Raw genomic sequence first — 20,588 nt, 5'->3', positions numbered from 1 at the left:
AGTGTTGAAGGTGTTTTAGAGAACAATAGGTACGCATGGCCATTTCCTTCATAGCGCCCATAATAAAAAGACTGGCTCCTTCATAGCACCTGCAGAAAAAAATTTCTGGAGCCACCACTGGACCCTTTTAAGTGTGCTTTAGGACTAGACATTTTTAAATAATCACATCCATTATGCCTTTAATACTGTAAATTGTTCAGTATTTTCCCTGAACACCCAATTACCAGTTTGTACAAGTAATCCTAATGTTCACGAGGACTGCATACCATCGCAAATATTCATTCAAACACACCTCTCCATGTTTTTGTTATAGTTTTATTGTTTTTCTATGAAACAAAATCAACTCTTCCAATGTGTTTTTTTTTCAAGTGTGAAATGTTTTTGTCATGTATCACAGTACAATCAGTTAATGTTGATTTAAAAGAAAACATCTTTGAACTTGGCACTTAGAAAACAACCACAAAGAATTGTCACCTTTATTCATTTAGAACAAAATTTACAAAGCCTTTTGAACAGTCATTTTTTCAATACTTTTATATTTTTTAAACTGAACAGTTGAATATTCAAAATACACTTTTAAATGTTGCTTCTCTTTCTTTGTACTTACACATATGTACAGTAAAGTCTCAGTGTCCATGTCATTTCACTGGCTTGAACACTGCTAATAAGTTTTTGAGTGTTTATTTATATCTCCAGATACTGTAGGCACTCCGTTTTAGTTCACTCTACTATTTGACTGTCTGTGAGTGTTCGTCGTGCTTAAATGGATGTCCCGTGGCTGTGTTCACCAGCTTCTGGGATGGGTCCTCCTGGTGCTGGCTGGTAGGCCAATGGCATGGGTGTCTTGACTGGGCTCTGCCGGAATAGCCCCCCATTAGGTGCCCTGTGCTTGCACCGGATGGAGGGCATGGTGGCACTGCTGAGTGGCAGAGGCAAGGTCCTGCCAGTGGCCGCTCCTAGTGTCCTCCCTGCCCTGTGACCCTCCTGCAGGAAGCTGGTCACAGACAGAGGTGGTGGCCCTCTGTGTGTAGGGTAGTCTCGAACAGACAAGGCCTCCAGAGAATGGCTGGGCTGCATACTGCCAACGTCCAAGGCAGAGATCTCAATAGATTGGCCTGGCAGCTGCTTGTGGGCTAAGTCCTCATCCAGGAGGCTGTTCAATCGCTGGTGGACCTGTTCCAAGTTCACCTCTTTGTCCTAAAGATAGATAGAGAAGAAGGCCGTGCCAAAGAGTATGTGAAATAAAAGAAGCCAGTGGAGAGAATAGAGGATTTAATGGAGGAGAGAGAGCATGGATGTAATTGAAGAAGAGTGTTATAAAGAATGAAAGTGAAAATGAATGCCCATTGAGAAGGGGTTAAAATAAGTAATGGGATAAAGATACAGAATGAAAGAAGACAGAGAGGTGCAGGTTAAAAAAGTTCTCATTACTGGCGCTCTCGCTATATTATCTACAAGGCACAGTCTATTCTATCATCACATCAAAGGCATCAGATGTTCGTGTAGTTTTGAAAGATGCTGACATAATGTGGCTTATTTCAGCTTAATTGGAGAAAGATGAAACGCTTAATACTTGGTCAAGCTGTAACTTGTATACAATCACACAAAAGATAATGCCTCACTTCCAGGATTAATTTGGAAAGTTTAGCTACATTTATATGGGATTTGAATGTTTTGCACAGCTGTATGACCACACATCTGTATGAGGTGATGCCTCCGCAGTGATCAGCTGTCAAGAAAACAGGCTTCAATTCAACATGGGCAAGATCATTTTTAGATGACATATTTCAAATAGACAATTTGTCAGATTGTCTTTTTTATAAAACAAAGTATTTAACTACCTCTAATTAGTCTATTTTGTTTCCAAGAAGGCAGACTTAGTAGTTTTGATCAATGCTTTCCTGAAGGGGTTTCTTTAGCTGCCATTTATTCGGTCCAGTCCATGTACCTGTCCATGAGAGTATATTGTGCAAAAAGAAGGAAGAATGTAGACAAGTGGAGGACAAGAGAGCATGCTAAACTAAATAGTAGAACTGCATCATCCTCAAACTAAAGTTTCTGCAAATAATTCTTTAAATGTAACCTTGTGTTAAAATAATATTTTATTTGTATTAAAATACATTTTTTAATCAAATTAGACTACAAATTAAAATAAATTAATTATGAAAAAAAAAGCCTCTAGAGTGGTTGGGTTGCAGAGGTAATTTGACTCATCCCACTCCTCAGCAACACTCTTACTGGGGCAGAGGCTATTGCATAATGCCTCCAGGAATTTTCCAGTCTGCAGGGGTATTCCATTCCGGGCCTGGTGGACCGGTATCCAGCACATTTTAGTTTCAACAAACCTGATTTCAATCAGCAGGTGATTAACAGGCTTTTGTAGAGCCCGATGAGCTGCTGCACATGTGAATCAAGTGTGTTGAATCAAAGAAACCAGTAAAACGTGTTGCATACTGAACCTCCATGACCGGAGTTGAAAGCCCCAGCTCTAGAGTCTCCTTCCAGTGGGACATGCTGAGAGAAAAAGGCATGTAAGAGGAATCTCAAATGTCCAAACGACGTATGAACTAGAACTTTTTTGTGCACTACATAAGCTTGCGATGCTTTGCCATTTTTAGCTCAGTTCATTCTGTATGTAACAAACCAGAAGGGTTTATTCAACTCAAATAAATGTGAAATCCTCGAGGCACAGAGTCTTTCAAACTGCCAAGTGCCTCAAAATTGGGGGAGCCTAAAGACTAAACTCTAAAATTAACTTAAACTAAGTTGCTTGTTATCGATAGAAAACACACTATTTGTCTTTTTGTATGTAGGAGCTATTGACCAAAGTGGACATTTCAAAGACCATCAGGGTATGATACCTGGGAAAAGAGGAATGACAAAATATTTGCATTATTGTACATTTATGGATACCATTAAATGCCAAAAAATAGAATGTGATTGACAAACATCAATAGTGTGGTTTGAATTAGTCTTTTTGTTCAGCTATCATGCACCCATTTAAGTCAGACAATTATGGAAGAAATTCAGTCTCACCAGAGTATGGCCATTTTTAGACATTGAATTATAATGTTTTAGAATAGTTTAACAAAATATTAGGAATGCTCAATATTGGCTTTTTATTCTTGACTTTTAAGTTCTTATACCGATAAAAACAGATGCCAACACATGCTGTGTCACTCTCTCATAAAAAATAAAACAAAAATTTTAGGTTACTAATATCACGTATCTCCTATGTCAATAGTAACTGAATCTCATTCTCCGCAAGAAGATTTTTGTATTATTTATTAATGTATTTGTCTCTTTTTCAGCATATTTCAGCTATGTTAATTAAACATTTCTAAAGGTCCTTAGTTAAGAAGGTACTCCTTGAGTGAAGATTCTTGTTTTTTGTTTCAGTGGTTTGCTAGCTCTATGTGGAACTAGGATTGGGACAAAATTACATGTAACTTGTAACGTGTTTTGTAACTGTGACTTTCATTTCGCAGCATGTAATTCACGTTTTGTAACATGAAACGTTAATTTTGTAACTTGCAGGAAAAAAAATCAATGTACAAGTTTCAAATCACAACTTTCAAAACACAAATCTCAGTCTACAGTTACAAAACATTTAGTCCCAGGTCTAGCTTGCTTTGCCTTAGCGACCACCCGAGCCGTGTTCTACTTGGACTGCCGGTACCCGTCTGGAGTCCCACAGGCCAAAAAGACCTGATAGTACTATTTCTTCAGCGTGACAGCATCCCTAACCACCGGTGTCCACCAGCGGGTTCGGGGGTTGCCACCACGACAGGCACCGACGATCCTGTGACCACGGCTCCGGGGGGCCCCCTCAACAATGGAGGCATGGAACAGGGTTCATTGAGACTCAATGTCCCCCACCTCCCCGGAACATTTTGGTAGTTCTGTCGGAGGTGGGAATTGAAGCTCCTACTGACAGGAGACTCTGCCAGACGTTCCCAGCAGACCCTTGCGATAAGTTTGGTTCAGCCTGGTCTGACCGGCATCCTCCACCACCATCTGAGCCAACTCACCACTGGGAAGTGGTCAGTTGACAGCTCTGCCCCTCTCTTCACCCGAGTGTCCAAGACAGTCTAAGACAATGAACATGGTGTTCATTATGGACAATCCATTGCTGGCACAGAAGTCCAATAACAAAACACCACTCGAATTCAGATCAGGGGGGCCTTTCCTCCCAACCAAACCTCTCCAGGTCTCACTGTCGTTGCCCACGTGAGTGTTAAAGTCCCCCAGCAGAACAAGGGAGTCACCGGAAGGAGCGCTTTACAGCACCCCCTCCAAGATCTCCAAAAGGGTGGGCAGTCTGAACTGTGGTTTGGTGCAAAAGCACAGACCACAGTCAGAACCCGTCCCCCCCATGCGTAGGCAGAGGGAGGCTACCCTCTCATTCACTGGGGTAAACCCCAACGTACAGGCACCAAGACGGGGGGCATTTAGTATGCCCACCCCTGCTTGGCGCCTCTCAGTGGGAGCAACTCCAGAGTGGTAGAAAGTCAAACCCCTCTCAAGGAAACTGGTTCTAGAGCCAGAGCCATGCGTTGAGGTGAGTCCGACTATATCTAGTCGGAACCTCAACCTCACACACCAACTCAGACTCCTTCCCCGCCAGAGAGGTCACATTCCATGTGCCAAGAGCCAGCTTCTGTAGCCAAGGATCAGACTGCCAAGGTCCCCGCCCTCGACCACCTACCGTCACACACTGCACCTGACCCCTTGGGCCCCTCCCACGAGTGGTGAGCCCATGGGAAGGGGGACCCACGTCTCCTCTTCAGGCTGTGCCCGGCCGGGCTCCATGGGTGAAAGCCCGGCCACCAGGTGCTTGCCAACGTGCCTCACCACCAGGCCTGGCTTCAGAGGGGGGCCCCGGTGACCCACGTCCGGGTGAGGGAACACGGTTTCCATTTATATAATTCATCATAAGAGGTCTTTGGGCTGCTCTTAGTCTGATCTCTCACCTAGGACCTGTTTGCCATGGGTGACCCTACCAGAGGCAGAAAGACTCAGACAACTTAGCTCCTAGGATCATTAACACACTCAAACCCCTCCACCACGGTAAGGTGGCAGCCCAGGCAGAGGCTTCCACTTTTATATAAGCTTCTCGAGAAAAGTTGTTTTTACATAGCTCTCTGACCATTTTCAGACTTTTAACATTTGAGACCCTTTGCAATCAGGGTTCCGTCCCGGTCATAGCACTGAGACTGCCCTTCTTAGGGTTTTTAATGATGTTCTGTGGTCCACTGACTCCGGCTCCCATGTGTTTGACACCGTAGACCATGTTATACTTCTGTTCCGACTGAACCAGGTAGTGGGTATCCAGGGAACTGCCCTGAATTCATTCAGATTGTACCTCAGCAACAGAAGTTTTTGTGTGAGGCTGGGGGATTTTGCCTCTGAAGCCTGCTCTCTGCCCTGTGGTGTTCCCCAAGGCTCTATTTTAGGAACTCTGCTTTTTAATCTTTACATTCTTCCTCTGGCAGGTACTTTTAGGTGACATGGCATGTCTTATCATTTGTATGCTGATGACTGCCAATTTTATGTTTCATTAAAACCTCAAGAGTCGGTGCAACCAGCTGTGGATTGCCTGAACGAGGTGAAGGGCTGGCTTTATAATAACTTTTTACATTTGAACGAGTCTAAGTTGGAGGCTCTTTTATTTGTTCCTCCCTCTCCCACAGCAGTTAGTCCTGTCCTGCCACCCTGTTTTTGCAGCTTACTGAAGCCAACCATCACTAGCCTGGGGGTGGTTTTGGACCCAGAACTGCAGATGGACTCTCACACTAGCCAGGTGGTTAGATCCTGCTTTTTCCAGCTTTGCCGGCTATCAAAGATGAAGTCCATCCTGACTACACGTGACCTGCACACAGTGATCCATGCATTTGTGATCTCTCACTTGGATTATGCGAATTCCCTTTTTTATGGATCTACATCTTCCTCGGTTGCGCTCCAACAGCTGGTGCAGAATGCAGCGGCCCGCCTTTTGACAGACACCAGATGGAGGGAGCACATTACTCCTGTTCTGACTCAGCTGCACTGGCTCCCGGTAAGCTACCACATCCAGTTTAAAATTGTACTTCTTGTTTTTCAGTCACTCTATCTTTATGTGCCTCTATTCTCGACTCAGCTGGTTCAGCCCTACGTACCTGGTCGAATTCTTCGTTCAGCAGACCACCACCTGTTACAGGTCCTAAGTGTTCGGGTGAGAACATGAGGAGAACGAGCATTCTCAATCTGTGTGCCTCGTCTCTGGAACCGACTCCCTCTAGCAGTGAATGGCCCCCTCTCTCTCCAATTTTAAATCACGCCTGAAGACTCTTTTTTTATTCCTTGGCTTTTACTTCTGCCTAGTTAGCCTTGTGCTATGTCTCTGTTTTATTTTAATTGTTGATTTTATAGTAGTTACTGTGCTACTTTTATTACTTTATTCCCGTCTGTTGATTTGTATGCTCTTTTACTGTGCAGCACTTTGGTTGGCCTCTGCCGTGTAGAAATGTGCTTTATAAATAAAATGGAATGGAATGGAAAGTGTCACTCGAATCGAGTCAAGTGACAATAATTTGTCTTGGGTTACCAGAAAGTCACCTCACTTGTTGACACTCAGTTGGTGAGTTTGAAAGTGACAATGTGTGTTTTTCCTGGCGACAAGGGGCAATAGAGACCTAAATTGTTACAATCAAGCTGTATTTTTGTGTGAAGTTAGACCTTACCAATAGATGCCTATTAGGGTCAAAAAGCCCCAGGGGGTACAAACTTCAGTAAAAGGACAAGCACATCACACTCCCTTTTATCACTGGCAACAAATTAAGAGGTAAATGTGTAAAACAATGTTTATGATTCGTGAAATTGTTTAACTCTTTCTTACAAATTGGTAAATGCATTTTGTCCTCATGGGCTCCCGCAGATGGAAACATGGCATCTAATATGGCGTCGCCCAGAGACTTAGACCCACTCCCATGTATTTTGGACCAGATTTTTATGGCTGTATAATACAAAGCTGCCAATATTTTTCAAAAACTGGACATCATTTAATTCATTTTCAACAACATTTTCATTGATATTTACTGAGATTAATAGTAAAAATAAATTATATTGCATAATTTCATGGAGCAAATATTCAATGTCATATTCTAATGAGACTGTATTCCTTCCATAGACAATGGGATGAAACAATGGATGATGGGACGTCTACCCCTGCCCTGCCCCTTTGCCTTAGATCTGGATGTCAGACCACAACCTCCATCCCTGTCAGCCATGTGCTCTGCTTCTTCTGTGGTATGTGAACTGATCACAATCTCAGATTCTTTGCTGCTGCTTATTTTTAAGGTGTTTTGTTAAAACCCTCAAGCTCACAAAAAAAACACCCACAACACAAAACATCATGATTATAATCTGTGTCCTGCAGATCTGAGAGTTTTTACACAATGACACAGTTATATATCATGGCAGCAGTACATGCAAACACTAAAAATCAAAGTTACCAGCGGTAACTCAAACTCTTATCTGCAGCAAAACAGTAGAGTTTAATTTAGTGTGTTTACAGGACAGGACTGGGCCTTAAATGGGTGTTCTCTCATCCAGTATTGTTGGACTCGAGTTAAAAAGGCAGATCAAGGCTCACACTTTAGTTTAGGGATCCATGTCAAGCCTTGTTTGTCTGGACGCCTCATGCAAAGGGGCTGCCCAGTGAACAGCAGCAAAGGGAAAGACAGAGCTCTAAAGCGTTAAGACTTGAATGGATTAGCTAAAGAGAGCTATTGCACTACTGAAGTTCTTATCAACTCAGAAGTACAATTTCAGTTCCGTTTACTTTTATCTTATGAGTTGTGCTTCTCCCACATGAGCACAAGGGAGTGATTTTACATAACCAATCTGTTCTTGTATGCGTCGCCATGGGAGAAGCCTCAGAAGTCCCTAAATAAGCACCCCGTCTCTCTCCCAACATGAGAAGGAATGAATAAACTGATCACGTAATGTCTGAACTGTCACCATGGGCACACCTATTATAACTGGGTGTACTGCAGCTCTACTAAATCGGGGCTGGCATCAGCGCCTGCTGGATCCATAAAGTAGAGTGTGGCAGTGGCGTCTCTGGGCAGGACCGGGGGGCCCGGGGGTCTGGGTCTCGACCAGGGCCTCGGTGGGGCAGGGGGACCCGTGGTGGCCATCATGGCCCGGTTCTGGTTTAGAAGGCCTGGGCCCTGTGCCGACGAGTTGTCAGTGGTCACCTCTTTGGGCTTCTCTCTCCGGCAGTGGTTGCTGTTCCACCATGTTTCCAGTGCAGCCACGAGAAGAGCAAGCAGCAACCCAGCAGCGAGGATGCAGAACACCCCGGCGAAGCTGTGGAGGCGTAGCGCCCGTCCCTCAGGCTGAGCATCCGTGTGGCTTTGCAGGTCGCAGCGACCTTTCTTCGGCCACCACTTTTGCTTCAGAATGTCAAGATCGCCTTTTTCCTGAAGCTCCAAAATCCTTTGGAGGCAAGAAGGAAAGTATTTTGTTACACGTCACAAAACATCAGACAAATCCTTCAGTATAAGTGACTGAGATAGAATAATGGCTGATGAAATTACAACTACAGCTATGCAGATAATTATAAGTTAAACAAAAATGAAAGAAAAACTGAAAGTAAGCCTTGAACCGATCTCAGCGATTACTGCACTATTATCATGTAATAATAATTAAATGGCACAGTTCATTACATAAATCTAATGGGAAAAAAGCCTCCACCCTGCTAATCTATTAGCATTGACTGTAAGATCATTAAAGCCCAATAGAGGGTAAAGTGCAATTAAACACTGCAGCTTTTAGTTTACAGCAGCACAGTGCAAGGCATAGATTGATCGGAAACAAAAGACCATTTTTGGGAAAAACGAGACAAAGAAAAACAATTACAGCCAAAAGAGTAATACATTTTAAATTATAAGCACTGCAACAAAAATGATCAGAAACTGCAGTCGGCCAGTTGGAGCACAGAGAAAAGAACGAATAGAGGCTGTGGAAGAAATGATTGTGGCTGAGTGTAAATACAGGTGATAGTCTTTGCATCCATCCAGGGTTTCTAAACGTACTGTCGGCCTCTTCAAAGGTGATTGTTATGCTACCAGTTCACCTACATATTCATGCAAAATAGATTTTTAAAAGCACAGCTGTCAGAGCCATCCCTGGACTTTAGCACTTCAGGTTTATTATACCAAAAACACAAGACGCTCTGTGAGAGCATGCACCCTTTATGTTTAGATCACCAAACCAACTTTTAAAGGGGCCTTTCCATGGAAAATCCACTGTTTGGAGCTTTTTACCATGTGATATTTTTATAAGCTCCTCGGATAAGAAGCAAAACATTTTCAAGAAACCAAAGAAATCCAGTTGCCTTCATTTGAACCCGTTTGGATTACCATGACCTGGATGACTGAGAGTCTTCACTAGCTTGTGATATTTGTATTTCTTCATGAAAAAAAATCCAAACCCATTTTTGGCTGCATTCATGCATTTTCATGTTTCAGCTTTTAGTTTTTTACTTTGTTTATTTAGCCACTGAGGTTCCATGTGAGTTGAGCAGAGTAAATGAACTAAAATGCTGCTTGAAAATGACCAAATTCAAAGATCTTTAGACACTCTAAATAAATTACTGCCCACACCGGGATTCAAAGCCACATCAGTACATGGCAGACAGATGCCTTAACAACTGGACTACAATAGCCAGTACAGAAACTGATTAGCCTAAGACGCTGTCATAGGCACATGTTATCGACGCAAGTGAGTGAAGTTTCTCTGAAATTAAGTGCTTTATTTCTGGGTATAAATTCAGACTGGCAAAAAATAACATGTCAATAGTGCCAATATTCGATCATATACTGTGCCCACATTTGCTCTCGGAAGATATGAAACTTTTAAAACAGTTCAAATTCGAAAGATCCTCTAGAATCAGGCAACAAAATCTAGCCTGAAGCTTCACTTGCATGATAATTACTTTTTTGCAGACAGTTATGGTCAATACTGTCTGTTAGCAAAGTGTTTCATAAACTGGACAAAATGTTATGGAGCTCTTAAAAATCAATAAATGCTTAACTCTGAAAGTCTAGCTGAAAATCTCGGAAACTGTTGCAGTTGCAAAAGATTTTGTTCTGCTGGTTGGTTTAGCTACATTGTAGCCTCAATTGGTCCATCATTGGCCCAAAATGTTTTAGGTCTAGCCAGTCATACACTGCCTGGCCCCCGAAAAGTTGCCACATGGATTTAACTAAGCACATAGGTACGAGCCTCCTGCTGGACAATTACTGCATAGGTGATTTTCTTTTAGCTGACAAGTTATTTAACCCAAACTGGTGAAATGAGTTACTTCTCTTTTTTAAAACAACCATGTGGAAAATATGTTGGTCTGTTCGAGAAGGGTCAGATCATTGGCATGCATCAAGCAGAGAGCAGAAATGATTACAAATGGTCTGAGTCCAGATGGACCCTGTTCCAGAGTGATGGCACATCAGGGTAAGAAGAGAGGCAGATGAAATGATGCACCCATCATGCCTAGTATCTACTGTACCAGCCTGTGGGGGCAGTGTTATGATCTGGGGTTGCTGCAGTTGGCCAGGTCTAAGTTCAGCAACAGGATGTGCTCCAAGAATGAGGTCAGCTGACTACCTGAATATATTGAATGGCCGGGCATATTCCAAGATGACAATGCCAGGATTCATTGGAATTAAATAGTGAAGGAGTGGTTCAAGGAGCATGAGACATCATTTTTACACATGGATTGGCCACCACAGAGTCCAGACTTTAATCCCATTGAGAATCTTTGGGATATGCTGGAGAAGGCTTTGTGCAGCAGTCAGACTACCATCATCAATGCAACACTGGATAGAAATAAATCTTACTTATCGAACCAATGCCACAGTGAATGTATGCTGTAATCAAAGCTAAAGGCGATTGTTATGGCCACCAGCCTGGCCTCTTCAGGTGCAGGAGCCAAGATCACCCAGCCAGGGTGATCAGCCCGACACCGCCCCTCCTCCTCCTCTCTTCAAAGCTTCTGAGGAGCACAGCTGAGCTGAATCCCTCTGATGACCTACACCTAGGGATGGGTACCGAATTCGGTACTTTTTAAAGTACCGACCGAATTCCATAGTACCGACCGAGCACCGATTCACGTCGTTTCAAATGGTGCCTCGTTTCGGTACCCGCCCATCATAACGAGAACTTGCCAAGACAGCTGCGCATGCGCAAGAGCATTTTGTCGTCGCTTGCTGTGAATCAATTGTAAACAGAGCAGCATGGTAGAATGAACGCAGGCTAAAGCTTGGGTCCACTTCACTAAATGTGATGGGTAACTGGATGATGAAACCAGCGACAACTATCTAAGTGAGACATCCTCATCTTAATCTGCTCCGGTAGGTAAATATAATTAGCTTGATATGTTAGCTTCCGTTTCGCTAATGGTGCGTTCGCTTTCTCATCGGAACTCCGAATTTCCGACTAGAACAACATGAACGCGCTCTAAGGTTTGGCTTCACTTTACTAAATGTGAAGGGTGAAGACGAAACCAGTGACAACGATCTAAGTGTGAGGCATCATCGTTTTAATCTGCTCCAGCAGCTAAATAAACTGTTTAAGAGATCGTTAGCTTGATATGTTAGCTTCCATTGCCACCATTGTTATCAGCTAATGGTGCGTTCGCTTTCTCCTCGGATATTCTAACTTCCCAGTAGGAAAAATCAAATGAAAAAAGATGGCAAAAGGAATGAAGATACACAGTAAATTTAGTTCACAGTAAAGATGTTTGCTTCAGTTTAATTATCAGCTTATAAAACTACAAGGGCAATGTTAAAATACAAACAGTTGTATGTTATTTATCGTGATATTTATCAAATATTGTTATATATTGAGAAAAATATATATTTAATTATAAAAGAGAATTAAAATATTAAACACTCAAAAGTATCGAAAATTGGTAAAGTTAAGTACCGGTATCGATTCGTAGGTACCAGGAATTAGTACCGGATCTAGTCAAATGTCAAAGGTACCCATCCCTACCTACACCTGGGATAAAAAGGCTGTGCCTTCAGCAGTCTGGGAGGCAGCAGTACAGGGATTCTGCTGTCCTCCAGGCCTTGTTTTGGTTTAAACCCCTTTTGAATTAAGAGTTTTAACTTTAATGGTTTCAACTCTGAGTTGATGAGTTTTAAAGGTTAAAGCCCTGAATGATCCAAAGGGATCTTAGGTTGATGTCAACTTAGTTGACTGAGTTTTAATGTTAACATCAGTTTACCAACTTTGGGATGTTAAAACACTCCGTGTTTTCGTAGTGCGTCAGTTTTTATTATCGACTTAGAGATTTGTTAAAAACTTATAACAAAGTTTTAACCAGGTGTTTTAATGTTGATAATTCATCCTTTAAATGTTAATCTTTTAGTCTTGGTTTCTGTTAGGCATTATTTTAATAATGCTTACCATCTGTTTGCACTTGTTTTTAGAACCTTTTATAACAATGAAACCCATTTTAAACTCACTATCATGTTTCTTATGTTACCCCCCCTTAACATTTTAACACCTCCTGTCGGGGACGTAACTGCGATCTAATGAAATGTTTAGAGTGTGTGATCTTTTTTTTTTTTTTTTGGGTGGTAACTCCTTTTTTGGCAGGGTGGTGTAGTTCTCTGTTAGTAGACATTAGGAGGACTTGGCATCAGAGCTGTGGCCGAGAAAAAAAACTTATATTATGCCTGATGACCGAACTCTATCTATGGGTCATGACCAGACAAAATATTTAGGATGGCTAATTGAGCCTTGATAATACAAAGATGTATACTATTCAGGAGATTGTACAGAAGATATGCTACAGTTTATAATGGAATATCAGATTTTTTAATAGCGGTTACAAACATAAAAATCATCATTATGCATTCCTTTAACAAAATAAAAAAAAAAACTACTTGTATACATTTTTTTTCTATAATGTACCCCTAGATAACAATGACAGCTCCGGCTTCATCTCTGTGAATACACATCCACCATTTATTTTTCTCTACCCTGGGGCACTGACTGATCAGTTCCGATTGCAAATATTAACATTTTCCTCACACCTTTCAGTGAATCTTTATTGAGGCTGCTGTGTCTCAGATTTTTGTCTTTCTAAAGGAAAATAAGTGGGTCCATCTCTAGGCCCATCCACAAGTCGAATCTTGAAAATCTGAATCATAATCTATAATCGTATAATGTTTATCAAAAACATTGATAATGTGCTGTTTTTGCAACCCATCTCTGTTCTATGCATAACTAAAATATCAAATATCACTAAAAAAGCACTGAAAATGGCTCTTTTGGGGTACTTGAAAAACTTTTAGTTTGTGTTTCATATGTGAATCACACAGCTTCTTTTTATTCCATGCTTTTGTTCTTTTTAAACACAGAAACAGTTTTGTTTACCTGTTTTGTAGCTACAGTTTCGCCGACGGCTGCCGGCTTCTTCAGGCTAACGCGAAGCCGGCAGCCGGCGGCGAAACTGTAGCTACAAAACAGGTAAACAAAACTGTTTCTGTGTTTAAAAAGAACGAAAGCATGGAATTAGAACCACGGCACAGCAAGAACACACCTAAGATGTTCAAAGAGCTTCTTTTTATGCTTTTATTGAACACATGCTTATTTATTTTTGCAGCTTCATGATAAAGAGATTAAACCTTCGATTTTCACTGGTCTGGTAAAAAAAACATACTATTAGGCTACATTTTGTGTCATCCTGATGCTTGTATATCATTTACTTAAATATTATTTAGATCATAATTTAAGGCAAGAAACAAAAAAAATTGTCTTAAGTTTAGATTTCCAAGAGTTGGAATACAAAAAAAGTATGCTTTTTTTAAAAATACGTTACAAGTCCTAAAATATTTGTGAAATGGCAAATATTTTGCACTACTGTTTGCAAAAAAGCGTAATTACTTTCATTTAAAGATCGCAGAAGCCAAGGTTAAAATTAATGGGGGAGCTATGGGGAAGCTCGGGTCCCCCGGAAGACCTCAACTGACAGAAAAATCATCCAGTCCCTACTTCTGCCCTCGTGGGGTTCTTGTGTGTAATTTGAGTCCTGTAAGAAACTCTGCAGATTGTATCTAAGCGGATGGTCAAAACAGCAAATTAAAATTCCTGTTGATTTAAATCTTTAGACACCATACTGTTTCTGTTGTATTTATCATATTCTAATTATAAAATAAATATCAATAAACTTACTTCTGAGAGAAAAGGTCTCTGTAAGGGCTGCCGTGCTGCAGGGCCATGCCGTACCCCCGGGTGCTTATGCTGTTTCCTGCTATCGACAGTGTGCAGTCATCGTCTGTCAGAGCAGCATACTCCACCACCGCCATGTCCCACAGAAAGGCATAGGACTCTCGCTTTGCCTGGAAATTTTAAATAGTTTCGATAAAGCCCACATAAAAATGTTAATAGTTACATAAAGCCATGTTTACAGAAAAAAAAGCACAGCTACTGTGTAAGTTTTTTTTTAATTCACTTAAGACCAGAAATAGCTGGGGCAAAATCCATGTCTAGTAAAGATAAGATAAAAAATAAACATTTTAATTACACTGGGAGAAAAGTGATCAGCTGAACATACAGCAATACTGTTACAGTATTGAATCCAGTGCACACCACTAGAATGTTTTGCAAAGGTGCAGAGATGTTTATTTCTAATGTATGTTGAATTACTTGCTTTATTCACAGATTTTTTTGTCTCAACATCTGAACTAAATACAAAAATGTTCAAATTCATGTTTTAAAATAAAGTCATGCTGGAAATAAAATAAACCCATAAATTAAAACAGATGAGCAGCACTTTATCTATGTAGAGCCAAAAACTAAGGAAATAAAGGAAATTCCTTTTAATTATCATATAAAAATGGAAAGTCACATTTTTTTCTAAGGAATGCATGTGGATTCAAACTAAATGTTCTATTTGAATTAGAATTAAGAGAAAAAAATACTATTAAATGCTACAAAACAAAGTTTTTACATTTGTTTGTAAACATTTTTTTTAATTTTATATCTATTTCCTAGAGAACAGAGGGTGTGAACTGAGGTTTAAAAAAACGTTTTTGTGAAATTGCAGCTGAGTTGATGAAAAACGGCGGTCGGTTCCACATCAGTCCACGGGAACAGACTAATCAGACCACTGAAAGCTTTTCAAGGAAACTTATTTGCAGGAGAAAATGGCACCCAGCAGTCATTTCACAGAAACTGTTGAAAACAACCATCACAAATACTTGCCTTCCTGATGCCCTCTGACGGGCTGGAGACGGAGTTCTCAAAGCCATTGTTCTTGTTGATAATCTTCCAGAGCTCGGCGAAGGTGCTGTCCTGTTCCAGAGGGTTGGTGCCTTTGGCGTAAAAATACTCGTACACGGCCGAGTCCCTCACCGTCCCGTAAGCGAAGTCCGACTGTTTGGCCAGGTCCTGGAATGACCTTAAGTTGAGAAAAACAGAAACACGTATCGTTTAAATGAAATTGTTTTGGGCAGAGTTGTTACATATAAATTAGAAAATGGAGTTATAGTAAAAACTATAAACTGATCTGAAATAAAATCTGTAAACTTGACACAGTAGCAGACAATAATTAATTTTCTGCGTTTATCCACACTTGAGTCTCAGGAGTCATTTACCTTCATTCAAAATTATCTCCTCAATTCCCTGTTGGGGGACTCCATCTAATCAGACTGCAAACCACCATCTCCTCTGCTGAACTTTGGGTGAAAATCATCAATCTGCAGGATTCTAATCAACCAAATTAGCTGTAGAGGGCTGGTTGTTACTTCTGATTTTAATAGCTCTACTCCTACTCCCAGTAAAACCAGCACCGCGAACATGGTGCGATTCAGGTTTGAGGAGTCGAACCACTGACTAATGTAACTTCATGCTAATGATGGCACATTAACCTTCAGGAATCCAGTCCAAACTGTGTTCTTTTTATGGACGTCTAAATGTCTTTATAGATTGAAATCCCTCTTGTGAAAATATTCTGCAGCCAGTTGGAAATATCCTTCCGACAGTCACATTCTGCATCTCAAAATAACCTTCATGTGGTGTCAGATTAGCTAATGATCACTTCCTTTGCTTCATATCAGGTGAGATGTTTGACCTGTCTTGGGAAGAAAATTAAAAATACAGATTTGAGGAAAGAAACTGAACTAAACTGCTGAAGAACTATTATTGCACAAAGATTTTTAAGGTAATAGATTTACTGTGTGCACGGGGGCTGTGTTGGCCATTTTCTGAATTTCTTTGTTTAATGTTAAATCCCTGAAAGGTGCCGTTTTTCTAACATAGTCTTTACCCTTAATGGCTCAGCTGAATTAGAGGGAAAACATTTAATATCAGTAGAAATACTGCATTTGTTTCTTATCTCCAACTGACTCGTGTCTTCTACGGAAGCATTAAAAATCTCCTAATATCAGATGTAACATTACGTGATACTATTATATTGTTATTCATAATAAATATTTTGGCTAGTTCTCATTTGACAATTAAATAAATGGAAAACATTGCAAAGAGGTGACAATTAACAACAAAACACTTCATCCTATTCATTTTGAAGTTACACGTTGAATGTTTACATTGTTCTGTTTGAATTAAAAGGGGGAAAAAATAAAGTATGAATAGCGGCTTAGGTTTACCAGACTGTAAACAAAGCGTCATAAGCTAGTTAAAGCCTGTGTCACAAATGTGCACCTTAAAGGGTATAAATAAACAAATGCATGATCTAAAATTATTCTACCGCTTTACTTCTGAAATTAAACATTGTAGCAGCATACCAGTACGTCTGCTGCAGTTGTAGATGTGATTCATAACTTATCAACTTTTAATGCCGTGGACTGCACTTGACTCCATCTGAGCGCTGAAATTCATGGTAGCGCGACTCGGTTGCGAATGACCAGTCACCAATTCTTGTCATGTGTCTTGCCCAGTATGTCTGATCTTTGAATTGTGTGTACTGAAACTCTAATTTCCCTTCCCTGGGACAAATAAAGCTTTTCATTTCATTTTCATTCATTCATTTCATTTTCATTTCATTTAATTTCATTAATTGAGTCCAAGGTCTAGACATGTGAAAAAAACTTCCAGTCAAGTCACAGCGTCAAACACTTTGAGATGTCCATCACTTCCCAAAGGCTCTGCAGGTGTGATTACAGAGCTGTGGTCGTTAAGTTCAATTAAAACCTTAATAGCTTTTATTGTCTGAATGGAAAAATTGATTCATAGAAGGTTTTATGTCTGATCTAGAAGGGTTCATTTGTGGTAGAACCTGGAAATGAGCAGGGCTTTAACCCTGCTCAATCATTAGTTTAGATGTTACTTAAAGGTGCAGTGTGTAAGAATTTCTTGGTTACTGCAGCCCAAATCACTTTTTCACCCCGTTTCATGAGTTTCATGGCTGTTGCCAGTTACGGATCAGCACAAGAAGATTCTAGATGACAAGCGAAAACGAGTCATTCACAGTAGGTTAATAAGTAGATAAATACGTTGTCATATCGGGTGATGAACTGTTGAGTGTTTTACCATAGGGAGCACTTATGACCCATTACATATTATGGTAATAAGCCTAGCATTAAAGGAAGTGTAGTTGTTTGCTACCTTGCTGTTATGGTTCTGAAGAACTGTAACGCCATGATTGACTCATCATTCACTTCACACATACATTTCACTGTAATAACAAGTTGTTGGTAATTGATAAAGTAGCTTGAGAAATTTTTAGAGCCGACTATTCACTTCTAATTCACGGTTAGAAAATTTAGCTTGTTAGCTTCTAGCCTGCTTCACTCAATATTAGAGCGAAATGAAAACATGTCGTGGCTTCTTAGTGATACAATAAATAACTTCTGGGTTGATCCTGTTCGCTGGCTCTAGTTCTTTAAACAACTCTGGAGCTTTTTTCTGGCTGGTGTCGAATTACAAAAGCAGATGCTTGAGCGTTAGCTTCCTGGAGTAGTGCAAACCTCACAACCTAACTGAGTGTATAGCTACATACCCCCCCCCCCCCCCACCCCCACCCCCAGCATGCTGAGGATGAGGTCTGCTTCAGTGTAACCTTCCCTCCAACATGACTGACACATTACTGTTTTACAATTATTTCACTCTAGAACTCTTCCATATTACTCCATTAACACAGACACTTATTTGACCCTAGTGTCTGTAATATCTTGATTGCATCTGTAATGTCCAGCAATGGTCAGTTTTCACCTAAAAACTGACCTACATGCCACCGGTCATCGGAAGACATGCATTCCAGCTCTAAGGTGGATTTCACATTCTACCTTCCAACACGCAACAAGGTTCTGTAAACCTTGTTGACATTTCAGGGGGAACACGATGTCAGTCTGTATTCCCAAACAAAGCCTTCTTCTGATAACACTGCAGGATTCCTCATGCATCTGACCAAGTTAAGCAGAGGTAACAAATACTTCTTGACTGTGACCTGTGCATTCACCAAATGGGTTGAATGTTTGCCAGCACCTAACGACACGGCTCAAACAACTGCTGTCCTTTTGATGAATCACATCTTCTCCCGGTTCGGTCTCACCCCGCACGTGTTAACTCAGATATGGGAACTCAATTCACCTCTGAAGTGATGGAACATCTCTGGCAGATGTTGGGAGTAAAGGCCAATTTCCACATTGGTTACCGGCCCCAGTCTTCTGGCCAAGTGGAAAGGATGAACCGGACTGTTGTCAGCATGTTAAGGAAATACATGTCCTCTAATCACAGAGACTGGAATGTGAAGCTTCCGTTGGTCCTTATGGCCATACGGGCCACTCCTCATGAGTCTACAGGCGTCTCCCTACTTGAAATGATGACGGGTAGACAAATGACCCTGCCGCTTCACCTGCTGTATCAGTCAAGGTTGGTTTATGCTTGACGCGTCCGCGAGGTCCATACGGCTCCACACGGCGAAATTGCGTCATTTTAACAACCACACCCCTCCACCGCGTCTCCGCACGGCCCAACATTTCTGCAACGCGTACCTAGGAAAATTTCTAACCACGCTGACGGTCGGACGTGGAAAAACATGGCGGACCGGCAAGAACTAGTATGGCAGAGGTTCGTAAATACAGACATTTGTATGATTCAGCTCTCAGAGATCACCGTGATCAACATGTTGTTAATAATTCTTGGAGAGAAATAGCTCGCACTGTTGGAAAAGACGAGGACACAGTTAAAAATGCTGGAATGCCATGTTGTAAACAACAGTAATTTTTACTTCTACTATGGTGTCGTGTTGGATGCATGCCATAGAGCTCCATGCTGCCCCGTTCAGTTTGGGAGAATATTGGCTCACCGCAGAGACAAGCTGCACGAACCATAAACGCTGCGAGTTGTGAAGTGCGTTCCATCCGTGAGCCGCATTACCAAGCGGAAAGTGAATGCGTCAAGCATAAACCAAGCTTAAGTCCAGTCCATTGCCAATCTGGCTTACACTAACGAGCAGTATTTGCAGGACCTGAAGAACCATCTGCCTGCAGCATTTTCTTTTGCACAGTCAAATCTGGAGAAATCAGCTGAGGGCAGGAAGGCTTATTATCATCAAAAGGCCTCACATTCTGAACTCAACGTGGGTGATGAGGCCTGGTTCTACATCTTTGCTCCTAATTCCGGTCACACAAAAATCACCCCTGGTAAACTGGCTAAGAAACTGTTGCTGAAGTGGTCAGGTTCATACCTGATAACTGAAAAACTCTCTCCGGTCGTGTATCAGATCAAGATCACCAAAGGAAACAAAGATCCCATCTATAAGTGGGTCCACAGGAACCAAATCAAACCGCACAAGGGTTCCACTGATTTGGATGATATTACAACCCATAAATATGATAACCCAACTCGAATCGAACCAAAAGGGGGGTGAATGTTCCGTCCGCTCACGCTCGGTTCTCTGATTTAAGTCACACAAGTTCTATGGAGTGTATGCGTGGATAGAATTCATGTCTAAACATAACATACAGACTTGGTTGACTTTGTTGTGGTCATGCTATGGGTTTCCATAGTTATATGACTGAGTCCATAACAGTTAACAGTGAGTAACTCCACTGACTGTCATGTTGAATCCAAATTCCATTTTCTTTTATTTTTCAATTCCTAGTTATTATGATAATTTTTGCAATTTTTTAAACATTTTGTGTCTGCTTTAACTTCATTTTGTGCTTTATCTACTAATCTCTGATTCCTACTGTGGTACATTCACATATAGGTTTAATTACTTACAACACCAATTTACATTCAAGTGTTTCTTCTTTATATTATTACTTCTTTAATCATCTATCTATCTATCTATCTATCTATCTATCTATCTATCTATCTATCTATCTATCTATCTATCATCTATCTATCTATCATCTATCTATCTATCATCTATCTATCATCTATCTATCTATCATCTATATCTATCTATCTATCTATCTATCTATCTATATATATATATATATATATATATATATATATATATATATATATATATAATATACGTTTCTTCAGCATTTCATTACAGCTGATTGCTTTCTGTCATAGCTGTAATAACTTCCTTTAGTTTGATTTTTACCACTTATGGG

The 20,588-nt window shown here is 40.8% G+C and overlaps 1 protein-coding gene across 2 annotated transcripts in view; it reads right to left on the bottom strand.

Annotated features, from left to right (window-relative positions):
- Window positions 1-299: 299 nt before the first annotated feature.
- Window positions 300-20,588, bottom strand: part of grid1a (glutamate receptor, ionotropic, delta 1a) — a 424,695-nt gene continuing 404,406 nt past the window's right edge. The window contains exons 13-16 of one of the 2 annotated variants that reach the window (XM_015944767.3): window positions 15,262-15,457; window positions 14,230-14,396; window positions 8,241-8,481; window positions 300-1,197 (exon numbers count right to left, since the gene is read on the bottom strand). In XM_015944767.3, coding sequence (XP_015800253.3) covers window positions 760-1,197; window positions 8,241-8,481; window positions 14,230-14,396; window positions 15,262-15,457 — 1,042 coding nt within the window. In that variant the 3' untranslated portion in view covers window positions 300-759. Of the gene's footprint in view, window positions 1,198-8,012; window positions 8,482-14,229; window positions 14,397-15,261; window positions 15,458-20,588 lie in introns of both variants that reach the window. The other variant, XM_015944768.3, reaches the window with a different exon arrangement.

This window comes from Nothobranchius furzeri, chromosome 12 (genome assembly GCF_043380555.1).
Source record: "Nothobranchius furzeri strain GRZ-AD chromosome 12, NfurGRZ-RIMD1, whole genome shotgun sequence".
Classification (NCBI taxonomy): domain Eukaryota; kingdom Metazoa; phylum Chordata; class Actinopteri; order Cyprinodontiformes; family Nothobranchiidae; genus Nothobranchius; species Nothobranchius furzeri.
Note: the sequence above shows the minus strand (reverse complement) of the source record. Positions and strands in the feature narration are given on the sequence as shown.